Source organism: Halichoerus grypus, chromosome 1, assembly GCF_964656455.1.
Source record: "Halichoerus grypus chromosome 1, mHalGry1.hap1.1, whole genome shotgun sequence".
Taxonomy (NCBI): Eukaryota; Metazoa; Chordata; class Mammalia; order Carnivora; family Phocidae; genus Halichoerus; species Halichoerus grypus.
In genome coordinates, this window is record NC_135712.1 from 42,266,016 (window position 1) to 42,290,909 (window position 24,894).

The 24,894-nt window shown below is 36.5% G+C and overlaps 1 protein-coding gene across 2 annotated transcripts in view; it reads left to right on the top strand.

The window, feature by feature from the left end:
- NSUN3 (NOP2/Sun RNA methyltransferase 3) overlaps window positions 1-22,863 on the top strand; it is a 51,593-nt gene extending 28,730 nt beyond the window's left edge. For both annotated transcript variants that reach the window (XM_036097329.2, XM_036097330.2), the window contains exon 6: window positions 21,131-22,863. In XM_036097329.2, the coding sequence (XP_035953222.1) occupies window positions 21,131-21,401 (271 nt within the window). In that variant the 3' untranslated portion in view covers window positions 21,402-22,863. The remainder of the gene's footprint in view (window positions 1-21,130) is intronic.
- Window positions 22,864-24,894: the final 2,031 nt, after the last annotated feature.

Genomic DNA, 24,894 nt, shown 5'->3' on the forward strand with positions numbered 1-24,894 from the left:
TCCAGCAACATGCCTATCCCTGCCTTGTAGGTGGAGGAGGAAGAATCTCCTCCTCCTTCATAGAAACAGGATGCAAGGATAGTGACAGTTCTCCCCTAACTGTATTCTTTCTGTTTATTGTATTCTCAGTATTTATTGAGTGCCTTTTATATTCTGGGCACCAGTGGTGAAACAGGGCAGATTCAAATTTTGTTTGACGTGGCTGCCATTATTTTGTAAGTAATTAACCGTCCATCATTACTGATTTAGGAGTTTCATGACTTCTGTCAACATCCCTGAAACTGGCATGCTACCTTTTTAGCTTACAAGCAAGATAAATATCAGTCCCTTCACAGTTTTTGACTTTGTGGTACAATATCTTCTCCATATTGTGGCTTGGTGGCTTACCTTTTACTCTTTTTAGTGTTTTGGTTTTTTTGTTTTTGTTTTTATAAAGAAAGGTTATTGCTTTTTAAATATATTATATCTCTATCTTCCCTTAGGATGAATGCTTCTTTGTGTCCTGTTTAAGAAATATTTCCATAACTTAGATAATCTCTTGTGTTATTTTCTGGAAGCTTTATTTTTTAACTTTTACATTTAGGTCTATAATACATCTCAGCTAATTTTTGTTTAGTAGTGTAAGGTAGGAATCTATTTTCTTTTCTTCCTTCCCGTTTTCCTTCCTTTTTTTAACCTTGCACATGAATACCTAATTGTCCCAACAGCTTTTATTTTATTTTTTTAAAGATGTATTTATTTATTTTTAGAAAGAGAGAGAAAGCACATGGGAATGGGGGAAGAGGCAGAGGGAGAGAGAGAATCTCTAGTAGACTCGCAGCTGAGCACGGAGACCCACATAGGGCTCCATCTCACGACCCTGAGATCATGACCTGAGCCGAAATCAAGAGTCACACGCTTAACCAACTGAACCACCCAGGTGCCCCGCAACAGCATTTATTGAAAAGTCTGTCCATTTACCGGTACTCTGTAGTGCTACTTCTGTCATAAATCAGATGTCCACATTAACATCAGTCTGATTTCTGTTTATTCAATTGCTTTGTTTACAGATCCTCCAACTAGTGCTACACTAACTTAATTACCATAGCATTAATGTCATAATATGTAGGTGCAAATATTCCCTTTTGTTTGTTTGTTTCATTTTTTTTTTTGTTAAGAGTATGTTGGCTATTTTCGATTCCTTTGCATCTTTACATTTTATATTCAGCTTTTCAAGTTTCATAAAATACTTGTAGGGATTTTGATTGGAATTACATTAAACCTATCAATTTAGAGAGTTTTGACATTTTCCTGCTATTTCACAATATTGATAAATTTGTTAAGTTTAAAATTTATAGATTCTTTTGGATTTTTAACAAAACCCCTCATAATTCTGTGATATGTAGAAATATATAGGTAATTTTTTCTGGATTCTGTATGATATTTTGCTTAGGATTTTTTCATGTGTGTTCATGAGTGAAACTGGCCTGTAATTTTTCATTTTTGAAATAGTCTTATTAGAGTTTGGAATTAAGGTTATGCTGGCTTCATAAAATGAACTGAGGAGTGGGTTCTCATTTATGTTCTCTGGAACAGTGTATGGAAAATTGCAATTATTTTTTTCCCTTGACTATTTGACAGAAACTGCAATTGAAGCCATAATGGACCTGGAGTTCTGTGGGGAAATTTTTGACCGTTGATTTAGTTGTTTCTTTAACAGTTACAGGACTCTTTTTTTTAAGATTTTATTTATTTATTTGACACAGAGAGAGAGAGCGCGCACGCACAAGCAGGGGGAGTGGCAGGCAGAGGGAGAAGCAGGAAGCAGGTTCCCCACTGATAAAGCTGAGCCACCCAGGCACCCCACAATTACAGGACTCTTAACAGTTCTCTCTCTCTCTCTCTTTTTTTTTTTGAACCAGTTTAAGAGGGTTTTGTTTTTTGACTAATTTTCCCATTTTATCCAAGTCTACAAACTTACTGACATAAAGTTGTATATAGTATCTCCTTATTCTCTTTTTAGTGTCTGCAGGATTTATAATGATGTCCTCTGTTTTATTTTTGTTAATCAGTCTTGCCTGAGGCTTGTAAAATTTTTATGACTTTTCAGGATCCAGTATTTAACTTTGTTCATCTTTTTTATTGTAAGTTTGCTTCCTATTTCCAAACATATGGGGATTTTTTTGGTTATCTTATTAGTCTTTAATTTTTATGTGATCAGAGAACATATGCTATATCAGCCTGTTGTTTACTTCTAAAGAATTATTTAGGATAGTGGTTTTTAAACTTTGCTCTGTAAAGACATAGGGATTTTGTAGGATTGTTGTAGGAGCCATCTTGAGGGAAGGGAAAGGGATGACCAGGAGAGCCTTTTAGTTCATCACAGCAGATCCAGCTAGAGGTGTGATATCTTCATCTCATTAAACCTGTGGGATGTCATTTGAAGAAAATTTCTTGTTACTTAAAAAAAAAATAATAATGTTTGAAAAAACTTTAAAAAATCATTTAAATCAGTAATAAGCAATCTCTTTTCATTTATAAGCACATTTGCCATGGGCAAAATTAAGTAATTCTGGTGGTTTTCTTGAAAGCTTTTTAGTTCTTTTTCTTTATGAGTGAAGAGACAATATTTGATAGTAGATTAAAGATCCTGTGAAAAGGCAGGCCTAATGTAATCTGTTGTCACTCTTCCTAACTTAAGCAACACAAATCTGCATTTCTTATATTCAGTCTTAGCAGAGAGCTTTTAATCCCTAAGCCATCCTCCTATACCAATCTTAATGAGGTATTAACTGTTGGTGGGAAAGTATACTAAACATAAGATTTCCAAGTAGAATTGGAAATAAATATGTTAAAACTTGTCACTTATAATCTATTTCAGGAGTAGCTAGCATCATTTATCACTCTGCTCTACCATATATAAAAATACCATATAAAAAATATTCCTTCTTCAAGGTAAAAACTTACTGCCAGTGGAGAGAAGATAACTATCAGCATTGTTTTTGTTTCTTAGGCTGACAAAGGAATAGCTGCTGGGTATGGCATCTCTGAAAATAGCACGGTCGGTCGTGTTTCTTTATCTTGAATTTACAGAACTTCTTTGATAATAAACAGTTTGATATCTAGAAATTTGATTACTTACTGCGAGCATAGTGAAGGGTACCCTCAAGGCTTGTAAAATAATACTTTTAAAACTGATGATAGCACTGGGTAACTATCAACTTAGAAATATCTGTGTTTTAGATTCTTATGGTACCTGAAATTTAATTTTGAATCTGCATTTATTTGATAGATTGTACATGAGCTTCAACTTTTCACCTTAATGTTTTCTTTGGTCATAGTACATAATAGTAGTATTTGCTTTCTTCGCCAGACTGCTGTTTACCAGCAGAAATAGTAAACTGATAAAAACAGGGTGAAGTGATAAAGAACAGGCCATGGAAAAATGAAAGAAATAGGAACTGTTGAAAAGGAGCAAAAGTAGAAAAATTTGAAATGAATACTAGAAGCCAACAATGTAACATGGAAAAAAAATATGGAATGGTAAGGAAAAATAAATCAAACAGAAACCCCTGCAATACTTAGAGGAAAAAAAAGACAAAATGTAGAGGAATTAAACATTTAGGATTGGGGGTGGGGGGACAAAAAAGGAACAATTTAGACATATAAGCTTTGTGAACTCATAACAATTGGCTAAAGTTGTCATTTTATTATTTGTTAAATTATTTTGTAGTAATTAAAATATTTCTATTGGTACATCAAATTAGGTTAATTTTTTTTTTTTTTAAAGACTGGATTTATTTTCTTTCTTTTAAATCAGATTGCCTGCCTTCCACACTAACTTTCTCTTTTAAATTTCTTATGTTACCAGAAAAACAGTGTCAGGATAACCTTCATTTTTAAATGTGTCTTAATGGCATTTTTGGTGCCTAAAAGGGTTCTGGTACCAATTCCAATGTGGTGGTGGGGGTGGTTCCCCCACCATCACCAAGTAGTTCTCTGTGATACCAGTTGGGTGTCCTACAGTTTAACTCAGTTCTTGACAATCTCTACCCGGAGTGTCAAGAGTTCAGTCCTGCAAGACTGCTGTCACCACACTTCAGAAGCCAATCACAAGTCCATGTTTGTCACCTTGCTTCTAACCAATGGGCTATAAATCAGAGGTTCCCATGACCCACTTGTTGGTTTTGATTTGCTAGAGCATCTCACAGAACTCAGAGAAACATTTACTTGCATTTACCAATTCTATTAAAGAATATGATAAAGGATACAGATGAATATCCAGATGGAAAAGATGCAAGGTATATGGGAAAGGGCATAGAGCCTCCATGCACTCTGTGGGCATGTTACTCTGTCCCAGCTTCTCCACGTGTTCACCAACCCACAAGCTCTCTGACCTATCCTTCTGGGTTTTTATGGAGGCTTTATTATATAGGCATGCCTGATTAAATTGTTGGCTATTGGCAGTTGTTAAATCTTCAGCCCCTCATGCCTCCCTAGAGGTTTGGAGGGTGAGACTGAAAGTTCTAACCTGGTCACATGTTGGTTCGTCTGGAAACCAGTGCCCACCCTTAGTTGGTGTTCAAAAGTTCACCTGATTTGTGCAACAAAAGATACCTTTGTTACCCTCATCTCTTAGGAAATTTCAAAGCTTTCGGAGCCCTGTGCCAGAAAAAGGAATGAAGACCATATATATATGATTTTATATATATATATATGAAATTATAAATCACAAGATCACAGTACCACATATCTCAGTTTTAAAGTGGTGACCATGGTTTTCCCTATGGAAAGTCAAGTTCCCTGCTAAAAGTTAGTAAACTATTCCACTCAATCAGAATTGAGACCACAATTGCTATGTAGTAACCTTCATTAACAGATTATTTTACTTTCTTTTAGGAGTTTATCCACAACCCGTTTAGCAAGGAAAAAAATCTTCTTTCTCGTATTTATAAATTACTTGTTGGCAAAAACTTTATTATTTCTTTTTTTTCCCAAATAAAGCCTCTGGCCGCTAACATTTCCATCTGTTCTATAACGTGAGAGTTGTAGGTTGCTTGAGCTGTTCGCTATTCAGGATTTTCTTTTTTTTAATTTTATTTATTTATTTTAGAGAGAGAAAGCATGAATGGGGGGGAGGAGGAGAGGGAGAGAGAGAACTGAGCAGGGAGCCCAATGCGAGGCTTGATCCCATGATCCTGAGATCATGACCTGAGCCAAAACCAAGAGTTGGGCGCTTAACCGACTGAACCATCCCACTATTCAGAATTTTTGAGTGTTAGTTGCAATGAAATATGTTCCTTTTGTTTTACACTGAAAAGTTCTCTGCTTGACCTACCTTTTAATTAAGTAGCATTCATTCATTCACTATTTAATAAATATATTTTGAGAACATACTTTCCAGTTGTGCTATATATAAACAAGGCAAAATGAATGTAATATAAACCATGTTTTCAAGGAGCTGAAAATTTATTGTTTGGGAAAAACAAGAGGAAGGAATTCCATGGGAAGTCAGTGAAAGTTTTAGAGGTTATATGAACTTTGAAGTAAGTCTAGAAGGATGAATGACAGTTTGATCAAAAAGAAACTGGAAAATAATTATGTAAGCATTGGAACTTGCTAAACATCTAGAAAGATGAAGCAAAGAATGTATTTTAACTCCTTGACTTGAGAATTAATTACACACATTGTCTCATTCTATAAGGAGCAGAGGTATTACAGACTGACACGGTTTGGTCAGAGAAGAATCTAAGTGATGTAAGGGATCTTACAGGAATTAGATCTTGCTGAATCATGGGAGCTGGTTAAACAATCTGTAGAAGTTCTATATAATTGTGCCCCTACTTCTGGTGTGGGACCTGAAGTTAACCAGGGCTAGTAACCAGCACACAAAGTGGGGGAGAACAAAGACAGACTATAACCCAGAAGGACAGAGGAACCATGTCTTTCTATCACCAGAACCTTCATAGGTCTCCTATCACCTCTGAGCATCTGATCTTAATGATGTGGGTGGTCTGCAGAATAGCTGGTGCATTTCGTTATGGAGCTGCATAGGAATGTGGCCTAGAATTCAGAGAAGCTGAAGGAAGATCCCATGATTGCTGGAGGAGCTTACCCCCACCCCACCTACAAGTTGAGCCACTGGATCTGTAACGACATGTGTGTGTACTAGGCCATATGTACGTTTTAGGGAATTTTGACAGTTACAAAGGCATGTGTAACCCACAACCCTATCAGAATAGAGAACATTTCTATCACCCCAGAAAGATTCCTGGTGCTTCCTTAGAATCCATTTGCTTCTCTCACCAAAGGCAACCACTGTTCTGACTTCTCTTACTAATAGATTAGCTTTGCCTATTCTCAAACTATGAAAATGTAATCAGACAACATGCATTCTTTTTTATCTGGAATTTTTCTCTCAGCATAACATTTTTGAAATTTATTCATATTGTGTATATCAGAGGTTTGTTCCATCTTATTGAGTGAGAAACATCTTTATTTTGGGACTAAATCCCACTATCTGGATAAGAACATTTACTCAGGAGTGCTTGAGCAAGGCTTGAGGCCACAGTCTTATCTGTAAGAGCTGCCTATTCAGGGATACCTTTTTATCACTACTTTACTTTGGGGCACAGAATCTCTTGACTTTTTCAACCCTAACAAGGCCCAAATTATTGAATTCTTTGTCGATTTAGAATATGATCTACAGGCAGAGCGCCTTCCTTAGCAGAGCTATATTCCTTCCATCTCTTCTTCCAAATCCTAGGATCTTTTCTGAGCCTTCTCTCATTAATATGCACTGACATTTTGAGATTTTTTTTCTAGTCACCTTAGAGTTATATAAGCTTTGTTTAGCATGTGGTCCATCTTCCAAGATATCATAAACAATGAATTTATTAAATGTTATCCCATGGCATAATAAGGGTTATTGGCTGTATTAATCTGGGTTTTGTGGAGAAACATAGGATGTATGTATATATACAGAAAGGGATTTTTTAAAGGAATTGGCTCACACAGTTATAGAGGCTGGCAAATTCAAACTCTGTAGGATGAGTCAGCACACTGGAGATCCAGAGAAGATTTGATGTTGTGGTTCAAGTCTGAATAATCCTAGCTGGTAGAATTCCTGTTCAAAGGAGGTCAATCTTCTGTTCTATTCAGGCCTTCAAATGTGACTGGCTGGATGAGATCCGAACACATTATGGAGTACATTCTGCTTTGCTCAAAGTTCACTGATTTAAATTTAATTTTATCCAAAAATACCACCACAGAAACATCCATAATACTGTTTAACCAAATATCTAGGCACAATGGCCCAGTCAAGTTGACACATAAAATTAATAGTCACTGGCTTTCTAGCCAGTAGTTATTTGTTTGAATATTCTCTCTATTGCCTGCTTACTAAGCCAGTTCTACATTTTAGATGCTGCTAAGGCAAGTCCACATTTGGTTCCAAATTCAGTGTAAGTGAAGATAATTTTTCCTCTAATATAACAGAAAGAAATAGACTCAAAGTAATAGTGACTTAAATAAGTAAAAGCCTGACTAGGTTTCTCAGGGTTGTCCTGGCAATCATTTGATTGCCAGACTCCACAATCATCAGGGATCCAGGCCCCAACTTTCTTCCACTTTGTGGTCTAGGATGGCTTATTTCAGCTCTTGCTGCCTAATCTGCATTGCAACTAGTAGGAAGGAACAAAAGAACATACCTCACATTACTTCTGCTCACATCTCATGGGTTAGACTTAGTCATAAGACTATCTTTAGTAAAAGGCAGTTTTGGAAATTAGCCTTAGCTATACCCAATTAAAAACTGTATTACTACAGAAGGAAGGGAAAACTGGTATTGAGGAACAGTTAGAAGTGTTTGTCACAAATTGGAAATCCCTTGGAGGGATTTCATTGGAGGTTGCAAAGAAGATTTACAAGAAAATCCTTTAGCAAGAAAACCAATTTGAAAAATTTTACAACAGTCAAGAATTAGATGACAAAGGCCTTAATGAAGTAAATGATAGGGAAATAGGGACATGTGGTTAGATTTGCAAGATAATTTCAATGGAGAATTAATAGAACTTGGTGATTGATTGGCTCTGGAGTGGGAAGGAAAAAGTGTCAAGGATAACACCTTGGTTAACAGCATGAGCTATAGAGCTCTATTGTCTGGATTTGATTCTTGCTTTGGATATTTACTGAGTGGCCTTGTAGCAGTTGCTTAACTCTCTTGCCTTGGTTTTCTCATCTGCAAAGTGGGAATAATAACTAATGTCTAAAAACTTAATTGAAAGATTGAATGAGATAACATGTAAAACACCCAACTTTGGGAAAAAAAAAATAAACCAAGGAGGGGCACCTGGCTGGGTCAGTCGGTAGAGCATGTGACTCTTGATCTCAGAGTTGTAGGTTTGAGCTCCACGTTGGGTGGAGAGATTACTTAAAAATAAAATCTTAAAAAAAATAACCTAAGGATAAAATTCTCGGGAAGACTGATATTTTAATGGATAGAAAGAAGAGGAAAGGTGGTTAAGGAGGCTAAAAGGGAACTTCAGAGAAGGAGGTGTGAGCAAAGGAAGAGTCGTGTCCAGGAAGCCGCAGTGGGAGAACGTTTCTTGAGGTTGAGGATGAATGACAGAATCAAATAGTATAGTTAGATGAAGGCTGAAAATGAACCTTTTAGGCTGGTTTTGTACTCATTTTATCAGCAAGCTTCTGAGGAAAACGTATTTTTTATTTAAAGTTATGGAAACAAAATTTGGTTAAACGAATTGCCAGATGATTTGGAATTCGGAATAATTACTGAATTACCCCAAATTATTTGGAATTTTAATGGAGGTTCTCACTTAGAGGTTCTAACAGTTGAGTGTAGTTTGTTAAAATTCTTCAAAACTAGATGTCATTCTGTGATGAAGAGGTTCAAATTATGTCTCAACATGAGGTATTTGCTTTCATTTACCTCATCATAAATTCTGTGCTGTATCACCTGAAGAGGTGAAGGTTGTATGTTCTATAAAAGGAGCAGGTAGCCAAGATTCTCAGGTCATAGGGTCAGACCTATTAATTCTTAGTTTATGTTAAAAATGCCTGGAAGTATATAGTTACCCCTTACCTTCAGTGAGTATTTGGGACAGTTGGGATGATAAAATGTGGCATCCTCTGTTTTATTGCCCTAGATTCCATACTTATTTTAGTAGTGGTAACATTTGCTTCAGGGTATGTAGCAGTGGTAAAGCTTGCAGTCCTTTTCCTGGTATTAGGTTAGGGTGGCAGTCTTTGTGCTGCATTATTTAGCTGTGTAATTTTGAATAAGTCACTGAGTCTTTGTGACCCTCCATTTGATAAATTGGGTCAGACTATTTACCTGGTGCACCTCATAAGGTTTTTTTTTTTGTTTTTTTTTTAAAGATTTATTTATTTGAGAGAGAGAGCACAAACACAAGCCAGGGGGAGGCAGAGGGAGAGGGAGAAGCAGCCTCCCCACTGAGCAGGGAGCCCAATGTGGGGCTCGATCCCAGGACCCCGGGATCATGACCTGAGCCGAAGGCAGCCGCTCAACCAACTGAGCCACCCAGGCGCCCCCTCATAAGGTTTTATTAAGACTCCATGTGTGAGGTGCTCTTTAAGTACAAAATAAACATAAGGTAACATGACTAATTAGACTGATTGCTTGTCCTTCACTTGGCTAATATAGGGAATCATATAGGAATCACATCTCATTTGATTCCTGGACCAAATCCATATTCCTGTTGATACAGGAATCTTCTATTTTATTCGAAAGAAAAAGGAAAAATTTCTTCCTGGAGGAACATGTGCTGTGTGTGCAATGTCCTCTGGAAGCATTTAACCTTTTCAGTTTGGGATTTAGTTTGTCATTTGAGTAGTAAGATACAGAGACTGCCAGTAGTTTTCATACATCTTTCATATTAATTATATAAATGTTTTTCTTTTCTATGTAAGTTGAAAGTAACCTTATAAAGTAGCCTTACATAGAACCTCTGAAATGCTAATTGAATATTAAATGGTTACAAGGGACCAATTGCAGGATTGATGCTCCTATGCCCCTTTAAAATTTTTAAAGTTACTACAGTCTTACTTGGTTTTTTTTAAAAAAAAAGTTTAATACAAGCGTTTCTAAGATGAAGGCAACAAGATTGAGAATATTGTGGCAATAAAGGAATCTTTAAGTCTCTTTCACTTGATTGCTTCCCCATATTTACATCTGAAGAAAAGGTAGCTATTGCCTTAATGCTTTAACGTTGATAGAAGGGACTTGAGGAAAGATGAAGAATAAATACATTAATCATTAATAATGTTTAGCTGTAATCTTAATTTTTCAAAAGTACAGACATCTGTGATTGCTTTACTTCTACACCAGAAATTGTTGTAGGAGGGATGGTGACTGTAACTTCAAACATGTTACAAGGAAGACATAAAAAGATGTTGTTTATCTCCTGATAGTAAATCATGGGGAATTAAAGGGGAAAAGAATCACTTTCTGTTTTGGTCAAAAGATGGCACTATTGCTGTGCTGATTGTTTTCTTCTGCAGTTTGCTTCAGTCTTTTTAAATGCAGAAAACAGTTAAATTTAGTGATCTAGTTAACACTGACCCTCCCAACAGAATGCCAGATTTCTAATCAAGGAACAGAAGAATAGCCCAGGAAAATGGAATTTATATTTTAAAAATGTCTTAGGTTGTTTTAGTAGCTATTTAAATAACATTTTCTGAGATTCAGAGATTTTACCTTAGGAACAACAGGACACCCTGCATCATGTTTTCAATTTTGGTTAAGTTTGAAATACCTTTACTTTGGAACCTTGATAGCTGCCAGGGTTCCAAGATGTTTTAGTTTGTTTTTGTTTTGGGGTCTTTTTTTCTTTTTCTTTTTTTAGTTTTTTAAGGTCATTGAACTTGTGTTCATGAAGGTAATAATACTTTTTTCTTCAAAGTATTAAGGTCAGGTAATCATTTTTTTTTCCCCTCAACCATTATACTTTACTTCTTGAGGGTTGGAAAACTATGTGGACCAAGCTGGAAATGTAAAGGTGGTCTCCCTTCTTGTGCTGGGAATGCCAGCATCTTCTCATCGTATTTCTGAGCCAGTACCTTAAATGGCTCTTGGGGCTTAATTCTATGTTTTTCTTTGAGCAGATCTTTCAGGGGTGGAGGAATTCAAGGAAAAGCACTGAACAAAATGACAGAATAAACTCCTGAAAAAAAGGGCTTTCTTATTGATTGTACAAAGTGTTCTTTAAAAAATACAAAATAAATAAACAAAATACACATACCAATCAAAACACTTTTTGGGGGGAAGGAGGAATCCTTGGTGTATTGAGAGAACACAAAACAATCCAGTTTTTTTGCTTACTCTGTATTAGAATAGGAAAACACTGACGGACTCCTGCATATAGATTGCAGATTTACCTATCTGGTGCTTTTTAAAGTTAAGATTTAAATGGTTTACTTTTAAAAGTAATTAAATTTAGCTCTCATCAGTTAACTATATGGCTAGTTTACCATGTAGATAATAAGACAGACTATATTTTATGTAGCTTTGCATTGTAACTCATTTGCATCTAAAATACCATCCAAAATCTTACTCAAAATGTTTGAGGCCAGATATGTTTCAGAATTCTGATTTGTTTGGATTTTAAAAAGTAATCTAGTAGATATTTGGTAGAAGACATTACCCACTTCCCCCAGTAGGGTCCAAGGCAGCACCCTGTCATCAAACATTAATATGTTTTCAACAAAACCTCTGAATAGTTATATCACATGGGCTAAGTCTTGACCATAAATAGCCTCACATGAGTTTAGGTCAGATTTTGAGGCCAAATGAGTCTGCCATAAACTTAAGAAAAAAAACTGTAGGTTGCAGAGCTTTTGGATTTCACAAAGGAATGTAAGAGGTAGTAGAGAGGCGCCTGGGTGGCTCAGTCGTTAAGCGTCTGCCTTTGGCTCAGGTCATGATCCCAGGGTCCTGGGATCGAGCCCCACATCGGGCTCCCTGCTCCGCGGGAAGCCTGCTTCTCCCTCTCCCACTCCCCCTGCTTGTGTTCCCTCTCTCGCTGTGTCTCTCTCTGTCAAATAAATAAAATCTTTAAAAAAAAAAAAAGGTAGTAGACCTCTCATTCAGATCTCAGTTAGTTAGGTCAGTAGACCTATCATTCAGATCTACTCTGTGAATTGCCAGAAATCAACTAAGGTTTTCTGTTTGTAAACAGGAAAATTTAATTTAACATTTTATTCTATTTAATGGTTTCTTTTTTTAAGAATATGTTTTATTTTGTTTTTAGCTGCTTCATTAAGAGGTGGTTCAAGCACAAAATGCATCTGATCCTATTCCGTAATATGCTGAAAGACAACCAAAGATTTGGAAAAATTTGTATAGCCAATATCTGCCATAAAGCAACAGGCTATCTAGCATAAGTTCTGTGGTAAAGAAAGTCATCATTCTTTTTCTGTTAGGAATACTTGAGGTAAAAGCATTTCCCATTTTATTTTATGCTGTACTATTAATCAACACCAGCTTTATTTCAAACTACAGCAGTGTTGTGAGATAGAATCTTATTTCAGATTTAAAGTAGGGTTAAGCCTGATCATGACTTAGGTAGGGGGTTTCTGAGGAGAACGTATGTTTCAGTTAATGATAGAGGGACTGTATTATGTGGCAGATTGCTTCCTTTTGAAGTACTTCCCCTGGTTCTGCATTATAGTTAGGCATTGTGTATTCAATAATGTATAAAACAAGATAATGTCTACTAGTTTCTATTTCAATTTAAAGTATTAGGTTAACCTTCCACCTAATCTGATCGAAATAATACTTTTGCTCCATCTATTGTAGTTAGTCATGACATCTTTTTCTGCCTGCTGCTGGCAAGTATGATTAGAAAGCTCTGCTGACCATCTCTCTAGCATCTGTTATAATTCAATGGTAAATAATGCCATTAATACAACTTGGTTTGTTGTAATTTCATGTAGTATAGTTAGTGATATAGCATAGGTGAAAAATATCCTATTATTCAGGTTCTTGTTAAACGATGAAATTTATAGTCATTGAGAAGCCAAGGGGCCACAGCTCATTTGGAGAAAATTAGAGGATACCATTATGCCAAAATGGATGTTGCCTAGTTGTTTAGTTTTCTTTCCTATTATTTAAAAAAAAAAAAGAAAAAAAAAAGTTTGCATGGTATAGAAATTTACATAAGTGTAGAGAGAACCTTTTTTGCCTTCTTCCAGACCTCAGATCCAACATGTCTTATTTTTCTTCTCTAATCCTGACTTATATTTTTATATGGTCATGACCACAACTTTGCCACTTTACTTGTATTATTCAAGTTTCTCTGACTTCTAAATGTTTTTTTTCCCCTTTCCAGAATTTTAAGTTTCTTACTGGGCTTGTTAGACCTACTAAGCAATATCTTTCTTCTATTCTGATTGTAATTATTTCTGTCCTGAAGCATCACACCCTTCTCACACCCTCCTGTCTAACTATTCTAAATATATATATATATAGTCTTTTTATGATGTGGACGAAATAATAATTACTTGGTTCTTACGGGCTGTTTCAAAGTATGCTGAATTATGGAAGCAGATGATTTATTCTAGACACCACTGTAGTAGGCAAAGTAGTGCATGTTTACGTACTTATATTTTAGAAATGTGTTAATTATCACTTAGTATATTGTAAAACACTAAATTATCTTTTAATTTATTGGAATGCCAATACCAGAAGTATTGGTTTTTAAATCATTGACTAATCTATAGAGTTGTTAAATACTCTGTAGCCTTAACTAAAATTAAGTACCTATTGCCACTTATGTATCAAAAGTGAAGAAACTCTTACATGTATTGATAAATGCTAATTATAAAGATATCTTTATACTTTCTAATAATTCTCAGCTGTTTGAACCCTGGGAGTGAGTTTTCTTCACATGCCTGTTTTCCTTGATCTGTGAATACAAAATTACAGTATTTATGAAATCTATAACTACTATAAGCAAAAGGACAAAAAATGGTGTTTAAACAACAATCATCAGCAGCAAAACAACAACCATTTGACAGAAATCCCTAACATTTTGCACTAGGGTGTTGAGATTAACCCAGTTTGTAAAAAAGCCTTTGTGTTGCCACACACAATTTTCTTGTTTAGAAATTAATGTGACCAGTTAAGTTATACCAATCTAATTTTAGAAACATAAATTATGAATGTTGGAATGAAAAAAAAAACCAGGAGAATTAGCCAACATTGTAGAAATTAATTTAAATTTCCATCAAGCCAGGAACATATTGTTTGTAAATGATAAGGCTTCTGTGTACTTTTGTATAACTGTAATAAGAATCGTACTTACTTGATTAGGCATTGGCTTTGCTAATTGTGGAAGTAGGAGCAAAATAAGTCCTTTTAGCGGAGGTTTAAAAAAACTGTATTCAAACTGTGTACATCCCCTCCTTAGTAATCTAAGTTTTTTAAAGGAAATCTTAAACCCATTGCTATAGTCAGAAAATAATCCAAAATGAGTGTAGTTGTAACTTACACAATTTCAGCAAAATCTTCTGATGCCTTAGTATGTTAGCTGTATATAAAACAAAAAAGCTATCACCAGGTGTGTATTAATTTCCTATTGCTGCTATAACAAATTACAACAAAGTTAGTGGCTTAAAGTAGCACAAGTTTATTATCTTACACTTCTGGAGGTTCTAAGTTCAAAATCAAGGTCCTGCAGAGCTGCAATTCCTTCCAGATGCTCTAGGTGAGTGCTATAGACTGAATGTTTGTATCCTCCCAAAATTTATATGTTAAAATCCTAATCACAAAGGCGATGGTTTTAGGTGGTAGGGCTTAGGGGGTGATTAGGTTATGAGGGTGGAGCCCTCATGAATGGGATTAGTGCCCTTATGAAGGAGACCCCAGAGACCTCTCCGACTCCTTCTGCCCTGTGGGGACACAAGGGCCATCAGTGAACCAGGAAGCAGGTCCTCACCAGACACCAAACCTGCTGGTACCTTGATCTTGGACTTTCCAGCCTTCAGAACTGTGAGAAATAAATGTTTATTGTTTAAGCCACCCAGTCTATGGTATTTTTGTTATAGCAGCCCAGAGGGACTAAGATGGAGAATTGCCTTACCTTCACCGGTTTCCAGAAGCAGCTCACATTCCTTGGCTTTAGTCTTTGGCCAGCAATCCTGTCACTCCTGCCTTAGCTTCAGTCATCACCTCTTTCTCTGACTCTCCTGCCTCCCTTTTCGATTTGTAAGGATCTTTGGGATTACATTGGGCATACTCAGATAATCCAATTTAGTGTTCCTATCTCAAGTTCCTTAATTTAATCACATCTTCAAATACCCTTTTGCCATGTAATGTGACATGTTAAAAGTACTGGGGATCAGGATATGGCCAATTTGGGGGGCCATTATTCTTCCTACCACAGGCTATTCACAAATGTGAACCTATGAATGGTTCACATCTCTGGTGTCTAGATAGGAGCCTTTTTTTGTTTTTGTGGGGGAATATTTAGAGGACAGTGAAAAGTAAGATACATATAAAAATTTTTTTAGAGACTGCCAACAAACACTAAAGGTTAAGTCGGCCTTCAGTGGTAGGCACTTCCCCAAATATTTTTTACAATAAATGAATACATGAGAAGACTAGAAATTCTGAATACCATAAAATTTTAGTTATCTGGAACCTCAGGGAATAAGTTTTCTAGAGAGTTAATCCCTTAAGAGTAAAAAAAACAAAAACAAAAATTAACTGACATCTGTGGGAACATTTTTCATATTTATCCTACTGTCATAGCTCCCCTTTAATTTGTGTTATCATAGAAATACATCATATGGGTAAAAATTGAAAATAAAAATGAACTTTTAGTTAAAAGAGATTTACTCCTACCACTCCCCACTCTTTCCCTAGTCTTATTCCTCATAGGCAACCACTTCTAATTACTTCTGTTCTTTACCTATTCTGCATGTTGCTCCCAAACTTCTAACTAGTATGTTTATCTTTTATTTTTTAATTTATCAACTTTAGACATTGACTACTGACTTCTTGCTAGGGTTTCTTTCACCTATGCCACCCTTACCTCCTCACCCCACTCTGCACCCTGAGTTCTTACGCTGTTCTCAGTTTCTCACTCATTCAGTTCAGAAACAGCACTACACGCTTAGATTTACACTTCTTATTCTGTTAGTAGTGGAATGGGTCTCTGAACACACTTCCAACTTTATTCTTCTTTGAAATAATGAGGCCACTATCTCTTGGTTTCTCTTTTTGTGATATAAGAATATTTGCAGTCCTACCCTGTCTTCCATTTCTCCCTCCCCACTTCCCAGTGGCTTACAACTGCACCTTTACTGTCCAGTCCACAGTATTCTTTCTGAGATGTACAGATCTGTTCTGAAGCATTACTAAGATCAGTCTATGGAATGATTCTGAACATTGAAGACCAATAATCAGTATATATTTAATTCTGTAAATATTGTTCACTGCAGATACCTTAGAATTGCATTTCCTTTTCTTTTGGTTCAGTGTTATGATAGAGTGCTGAAAGGAAAATGTTCCTACAGTCAAATTTGATGGGAAAATCTCTCTCTCTCCTCTTTTTCTCCCTCCCCCCAACCCCAGCCCAGTTACATATACCAAATCTTCAAGATTTTCTCACTTTTCAGTCATTTCATCTATTCTATCCCTTCTCACTTCCTTCTAAAGATCTCCCTCTTATTCTAATCTGGACTAGTTACCCTCTGGGGCTTCTGAGTAATTATCATTCTGAGATTTCACTCCCTCCACTGCTTTCCTATGTTACATTTACTACATTCAGTATCACATTTCTCCCCTTTCTTGATTTACCTCCTCATTTTGCTAGAGGTAACATTTCTGAGTCATCAGATATCTGAACGTTTCTGTATTTCTCCTATATATTTATTTGACAGTTTGGCAGTAAATAGCATCCACTTTAAATTGCTTTTTTCCAGGATTTCAAGTGAGCTATGCCATTGATGCCAGTCTGTTTCCTGGAGCCTTATTGGTGACCCATTTTTCTTTCTGAAGGCTTTTAGCATCTTTTGTTCTTGAAGTTGTAAAGTTTAATAATAATGCATCTAAGTATGGATGTTTTTCATTCATTATAAGATTGAAGTGCTTACAGTGTTAATATAAGACCTTCTACACCCCCTCCTCTTAACTCTCTGATCTCATCTCATTCTGCCACCCCTTTGCTCACCTTGGTCCAGCCACACTGGCTCCTCTTTCCTTGAACATGCCTCAGGGTCGTTGCATTGGCCATTCCTTTTGGTGGAATGCTCTTCCCTCAGATATCTGCATGGCCACTTCCTTACCTCCTCAGGTCTTTGTTCAAATGCCGCTTCCTGAAATGTCATCCTATTCTAACTACCCCATGTAAAATTGTAATCCGCCTCCCCGCCCCCCACCATCTAAGCTCTTCTAATCCTGTTATTGTGATTTAATTTTCTTCATAAACCTATTACTAAGTAAAAAAATATATATATATGCAAACTGTGATGTTGTAAAGATATATTTGGTCTTTGTTACTGCATCCAGGCCAGAGCTCCTAAAACCCTTGTAATTTCTTAAACGATATGAGAGATAGGACCATCTTTTGTTACAATATTTGCTTTTTGTTAATACGAAAGCAGCAACATTTGTTATTTCTCAGCCACACCTTAGTATATTTTAATGAGGTGGCTTTTGGAAAGCCTCTAAGGATGTCAGGGGAACCAACCTTGTGATTACAGTGTTGGAGCTTTCAGCACCCCTCCCCTGTGCCTCCCCCTCCAGAGAGATTGAGTTAAATTACCAATGGCTAATGTTTTAATCAGTTATGCCTACTTAATGAAGCCTCCATAAAAAACCCTAACTGAAGGGATTTGGAGGGCTTCCAGGTTGGTGAGGGGGTGCTGGGAGGGTGGCATGCCTGGAAAGGGCACAGCAAGTCTGCACCCCTTTTCCCATACTTTGTTTTATGCATTCCATCTGGCTATTCCTGAATTGTATCTTTTTATAATAAATCAGTAATCTAATAAGTAAATTCTTTTCCTGAGTTCTGAGAGCCATTCTAGCAAATTGTTGAACCCAAGGACAGGGGTTGTGGGAACCCTTAATTTATGGCAGGTCAGTCAGAAGTACCAGAGGTGTAGATTTCCAGTTGGCATCTGAAGGGCAGCCTTGTAGGACTTAGCCCTTAACCTGTGGGATCTGACACTAACTCCAGGTGAATAGTGTCAGAATTGAGTTAAATTGTTGGACATGCAGTCAGTGTTTTCAGAGAATTGGAGGGAGGATTGTGTGGTGAGGAAAAAATACAGAAACACATACGTGTGTGTGTGTATTTATGTGTGTATATGTATGTGTTTATATACACACACGTTGTCCTTTGGTGTGTATATACTTAGTATTAGCTTTCTAGGACTACCATAAATTACCACAGACTGAGTGGCTTAAATCACAGAAGTTTATTTTCTCACAGTTCTGGAGGTTAGAAGTCTGAGACCCAGGTCCCCAGGGTTGGTTTCTTCAGGCCTCTCTGGTTGGCTGGTAGATATCTGTCATTTCCCTGTGTCTTCATGTGGTCTTCCCTCTGTAACTCTGGGTCCAAATTTCCTTTTCTTATAAAGACACCAGTTATATTAGAGTAGGGCCTACCTCATTTTAACTTAATTACCTCTTTAAAGATCCTATTTTCCAAATACCATCAGATTCTGGAATACTGGGGGTTAGGACTTCAGCAAATGAGTTTGTGGGAAAGGGGGACACAATTTAGCTCATGACAAACTTACTGTCAATATTATTATTATTTTTTATATTCTGTCTCCCCCAGCCAGAATGTTAGCTTCATGAAGGCAAGGAGTTTGTTGTTGTTGTTGTTCTATTCTAGTATATGCCTAACATTTAGAACAATGCCCAGCAACATAATAGATGCTCAATAAATAATAAATAGTCTTCTAGCCTCTTCATGAGTTCTTTCATCTTGAACACTCCTTTTATCCCTGGAAAATTCTCTTATTATTTCACTGATTTAGTGTCCCCCCACTTCCAGTTCTCTATATTACCTTTCCAGTACTCCTGTTAATTGAAATTTGGACCTACTTGACTGATCTTACTTGTCTCATTTTTAGTCAATATGTTGTTCTACTTTTTTGGATGATTTCTTCAACCTTAACTTCTAAACTTCTACAGAATATTATTTATTTTGTTAAACATATATTTAACTCCTATGAGCCCTTTTCTTGGTCCTGTTTCATGGCATTCTGTTATTGTGTTATGGGTGCTATATCTTTGCTGATCTTTTTGCATTTAATTATGTCTCTTGTTTTCTGAATTTTCTGTTTCTTCCTAGGCCATTTTTTTGTTTATTTTGTTCTTACTCTTACACATTGCTTAAGCATTTCTCGCCCAAAATTATCTGGCAATCCTTGGTTGTACATTTTTATTTAATGGGACAATAAAAAATAGGTTTATTTTAGAGGTGGGATTTTTTTGCCTAGTGATGTCACTTTATGATGAGCTGGTAATTACTCTGGAGGCTCCCTTCAAGGTAGAATGTGGAGGTCATTGGTTTTGGGGGGCAAATACTGACAGTGGCTGACCTAGGTCTCCCCAAATAATGTATTCAACTTTCTTAGATGAAAACCTTCCAAACTTTTTACCTGGCTGCCTGACTTGCCATATATGGGAGTATGGAATCCATGGTTTCTTATATATGCTCTGAATTAATATCCTTGTTTTCACTTTTTACTCCCATCACATTATATCTGGCATTTCCAGTTCCCAAACTTCTCTATATTTCCCCAAATTATGCCCTCTGTGGCTGTTGTCCTCACCATGAGAAGCTCTCTCCACTCTCTTGATCTGCTGCTACGCCTCCATCTGCATATCATCTTTCAGAAATGTGTTGAAATCTGTTATTAGTTAATAATTCTATCCTATTTACTTTATTGTTTTCAGTTTTAGTACTTGAAAATATATGTATATATTTTTCACCTTATGTTTCACGGTGTCACCTAAGGATGTTTGAGGAAAGAAAACTTTGTCATCAGTTTGTTGTCTTGAATTAGGATTCTTTAATCCTTTAATAATTGGACTTAGGGAATAGAATTTGAACTTACTTTGATGATGTGTATCTTCATTATAAATCTCCATTATTGGCATGTAGTCTAGGTTGTTAAAATATAGATTGAGACATGGGGCTCTCTGTATACTTAAATCCGGTAGAGGTTTTAGAACATGGATTCTTAACAACAACAACAACAAAAAAAACCTCGAGTAGTAATTGCTCAGGGGTTATCACCACAGCAGCAGGACTAAAACTTCTCTATTTTCTCTCTCATTGATTACCTTATCTCCCACTCCACTATTATTATCAAGGCTTTCTTTTTATCATGAACTTTTATTTATCTTAAAACATCCTGGTTCCCTGTTCACGCTCCCATGTTGTTTCAGATGAAGTGCTGGGACCCCATCTTTTCTGAAGCTAACTCCTCCATTAGCTGTCTGAAGCCCTAGGTCTGTTCTTCTCCTGGATCTGCATTTATACATATGTTCAAGTCTTCCCCTAAAAAAAACAAAAAACCAAGCCAAAACAGACAAACAAAAAACACCTTTCTTTCCATCTTTTCCCAAAGCTGCACTTTTATCGGGTGAAGCCTTTGTTATTTCCTTTCTGAGTTTTGTCTCCCTTTAAATAAAGGTATTCTCTTAGTGTCTGTCTTTAGTCCACTTATTTTCTTGCTCTTTTCTGGGGAAATCCTATTTACTCCCATGACTTGAGCTGTGACTGAACCTTAACTCCTTTCCTGAAGTTCAGATGTTTTCTTCCCACCAACTCAGTACCACTCAGTATATTCAAAGACAAACCCATTAATCATGTTCTACCCCCAACCTCCTATCCTTAAAAAACAAAACAAAGAACCAGCCAAACATATTCTCTGTTTTTCCCATGTTGATTGATCTGATTATCATTTTTTGAGTCATCCAGGGACACATTAGAAAGAAATAGTTGTAAGGCTAGAAAACATCCAGAGTTATTGCAGCCTAAGTCACAGTAAGTTAGTTTCAAGTATAAGTTTCCTTGCCCTCTGACCTCATAGTTTCCTTTTCCTGCATCTAACCAAACTTCTCCATTTTCCTGATTACACACAGGTCTGCAATTAAGGCCTTACGCCCTGGAGGGTTACTTGTGTACTCTACATGCACACTTTCCAAGGCAGAAAATCAAGATGTCATCAGTGAAATTTTAAACTCCTACACGAACATCATGCCTGTGGACATTAAGGAAATGGCAAGGACTTGCTCCCAAGACTTCACATTTGCTCCCACTGGCCAGGAATGTGGACTTCTGGTAATTCCAGATAAGGGCAAAGCCTGGGGCCCAATGTATGTAGCCAAATTGAAGAAATCATGGACTATGTGAAGTTGGTGATACACATTTTGTAAGCCACATCAGTGTATTATTATATTTATTTTCCTGGGCTCTCTAGGTGTTAACATTTAAATAATTATGGAGTCATTTTCCTTGGGTCTGTTTGGAATCCTGTTTTACTTAATACTTGGCATCTCAGAATCTAGGCTTGAGAATTTTCCAGGTGTATTTTTTTCCTAGAAATATATCTATAGCACTGGTTTCAGGTGTTGCAGATGGTGTTTGTTCTGTATAATAAACCTGCTGTCTTTTAGTTGGCATTTTGTAGTTAAATTAATCAGAATATATGGTTTTATGCATAATATGTTTAGGAATACATTCTATCCATGATGTTGGTGTTTTGAACCTTTAAAAATGCACATTTGGCTGGCCCTTTTATAATTTTTTTCCTTATCAAATATACATATTCTTTCAGAGTCCCACCCCCCCCACCTTTTTCCATAAGAACTGGTTAGTATTCTGAGACTAACTTCTTAAGCGGCACTATTTCTAGTTCTAGAAAATAGGTTTCTTATTTGCCACCTTGTTTTCCACTAAGGACTATCTTCTGTTTACTGCAAAGGTCAGTGACCCTATTGACACTAGCTTTATTTCTCCACTTTTTTTTGTATTCACAAATACAAATTGAAAGGGTAAATTATGTTGAAATGCTGTTAGAACAGCAGATTCACATGCACAGTTTGACTTTCGACATTCAGCTCGCGAATAATGGAGTCTATCCAGCAGGCTATAAAACAAGTACTTGAAACAAAACCAGAATGATTAATAACTGCAATAACTGAACTATATTTGGAGAGTTTTGTTACATAATTGCAGTCATAATGAGCACTACAGAATCTGATTATCTTACAGTTGCAATCTGGAGGAGCTTCTTATTTCACTCCGTTATGAAATGTTATATGAGAGTATGATGTCATGTATTAATGCACAAGAGGGAGATGCCTAATGAGAGTGGATTATACTATTACCAAAACCCAATACATTTACTATGTGGCTCTCCCTGTTTACATATATCCTGGGAATATTGGGTACATTACTGTATATGTACTTAGGGTTTTAGCTTCAGGTTTGGATCATGTAGTTTTCTCTAGAAATTGCTTCACTTAGAGTCCAAAGGTACTTTTCCAACTATTAAGAAAAATTATGCAACATACTTCAAAAGATAATAATCTATTTGGAAATTAACTTTAAGAAAAATAAACTGACTATAGAAATAGGAAATTCTGCTGAAGCTGAATCCTTTTGAATTTGTTTACTATATTCTACATATTTAAACCAGAGACTCTTTTCTCCCGAACTGTTTTTTTGTTTGTTTGTTTTCAACAAGCATATATAACCAGTTTCTTACAGCTGGGAAAGAAAAAACTGGATCTCTTGGACTCAATGAAATATACCGGATTAATACAGAAGATTAAAGATAATGGAAAATATATATATTTATTTATTTATTTAAGTTTTTATTTGTTGGTTTGTCTCTTTCAATTTACAACCTTGTCTTCGGGGCGCCTGGGTGGTTCAGTTGGTTGGGCGTCTGCCTTCGGCTCTGGTCATGATCCCAGGGTCCTGGGATTGAGCCCCGCATCAGGCTCCCTGCTCGGCAAGGAGTCTGCTTCTCCCTCTCCCTCTGATCCTTCTCCCGGCTTGTGCTCTCTCTCTCTGTCTGAAATAAATAAATAAAATCTTTAAAAAAATAAAAAAATTAAACCTTGTCTTCACAGGGCGCCTGGGTAATAACCCAGATGGTTAAGCGACTGCCTTCAGCTCAGGTCATGATCCCAGGGTCCTGGGATCGAGCCCCACGTGGGGCCCCCTGCTCAGTGGGAGCCTGCTTCTCCCTCTCCTCCCCGCTCTGCTCTCTTCTCCCTATCTCTTTCTCTCTCTCTCAAATAAATAAATAAAATCTTGAAAAAAAAAAAACAAAAAACCTTGTCTTCAGATACTGTAGGTTAAAAAGTGCATTTATTCTGTGTAGGTTAATCACAAAGTAAATTTTCACAGTGTCCTTGTTGAATGTCATTATTTTTCCAACATGCTGCCATGAAGCCTAATCTGAATACTCAGTGCCATTGGATTTGACCTTCCTATGATTACTGAAAAATGCAAATATAGATACATACATAGCTTACTTTATTATTAACATTAATTATAATGAAACAGCTCGCCTTTATGGAGCATTAAATATTTGATTAAGTTCTTCATATATATGTTATCTTTTCTGATCTTTAAAACAACTTGAGTATTATGACCACCTTTTGTGAATGAGAAAGCCTAGCTCAGTGCTGTTTGTGGCTTGCCAAGGCTACACTGGTAGGTAAAGAGTGGGGCCAAAGGCCAGGCCCTTCTCACTATACTATGCTGTCTCACAAGATAGAGATTATAGGAACCCCCAAGATTACCAGCTGGCCCTCCCTTATTCTCCATCACTCAGGTTCTCACTTATATGCAATTCTTTAGTCACAGAGCATCAAAGGGTTAATCAATATTTGAGGGGAAAAACTGCAGTATTTCAGGGTGTGTTCTGAACTACTTCTTGTGATTGCAATACTCAGAGATCTCCCATGGAGGTGCTCTGTGCCTCTCTTTTCTTTGCAGATGCTAAACTGAAGAACAAATTTGGAGCAGCCTTGCAATGTCAATTGAAAAGCAAGGAGTAATTGATATTACTTTCTGTGGCATTGAGTTACTTTCAAAATAGCTTTATAAAAATTTAGTTTGCTTACCAACACATTAACTTCTCTCTGCCTTCAGCACACTGAATAGCCACTAGTTTCAGAAATAGGCTATGAATAAATGTAATGCATTTAAGTGGTTTATACTGAATTTTTAAAGCATTTGATATTATCTGTGAGTTGAAGTCAAGGCGGCCTACAGAACTTCATCCTATTATATGTATCCATATAGCCTCATATGCAAGATTGCATGTTACTCCCTTAGCAGTATTGTGAAAAATATCCTTTTATACAATGTGAGTAGGTGTAAAATAATAGGTACCAGAACACTTGCTACATGACTAAATAAAGTAATCACAAATCTAATAGGCCCTCATCCAAGAAGGCTTTATACATGGAAGATAAGCATCAGATGATCTGCATAGGCTGATGCAACTCGTCTGGAATACAAAGAGAAAATAGGAACCAATAGCAACAGTTTTATTAGATGCAAAGAAGTCCTTTGATGCACTTGAATGGGACTACTTGTATTATGTGTTAGGTATATTTGACTTTGGGGACAAATATAACATATAGCACAACCCATTTATATGGTTCAAATCAATGGTTTACAATCTCCCTTTCCTTGCCTTACTGCTGCACTGGGGAGTAAGTAAGGATGGTACCCATTACTGATGTTACTTTTCAGGCTGGCATTGGAGTTATAATATCACCCAGATCCCATGGGTATCTGAAGGATATTCAGATGAAGGTTCACAAATTAACTAATGTCTGCTGATAACCTACTACTTGTGCTGAAAGCCCTAACCAGCATC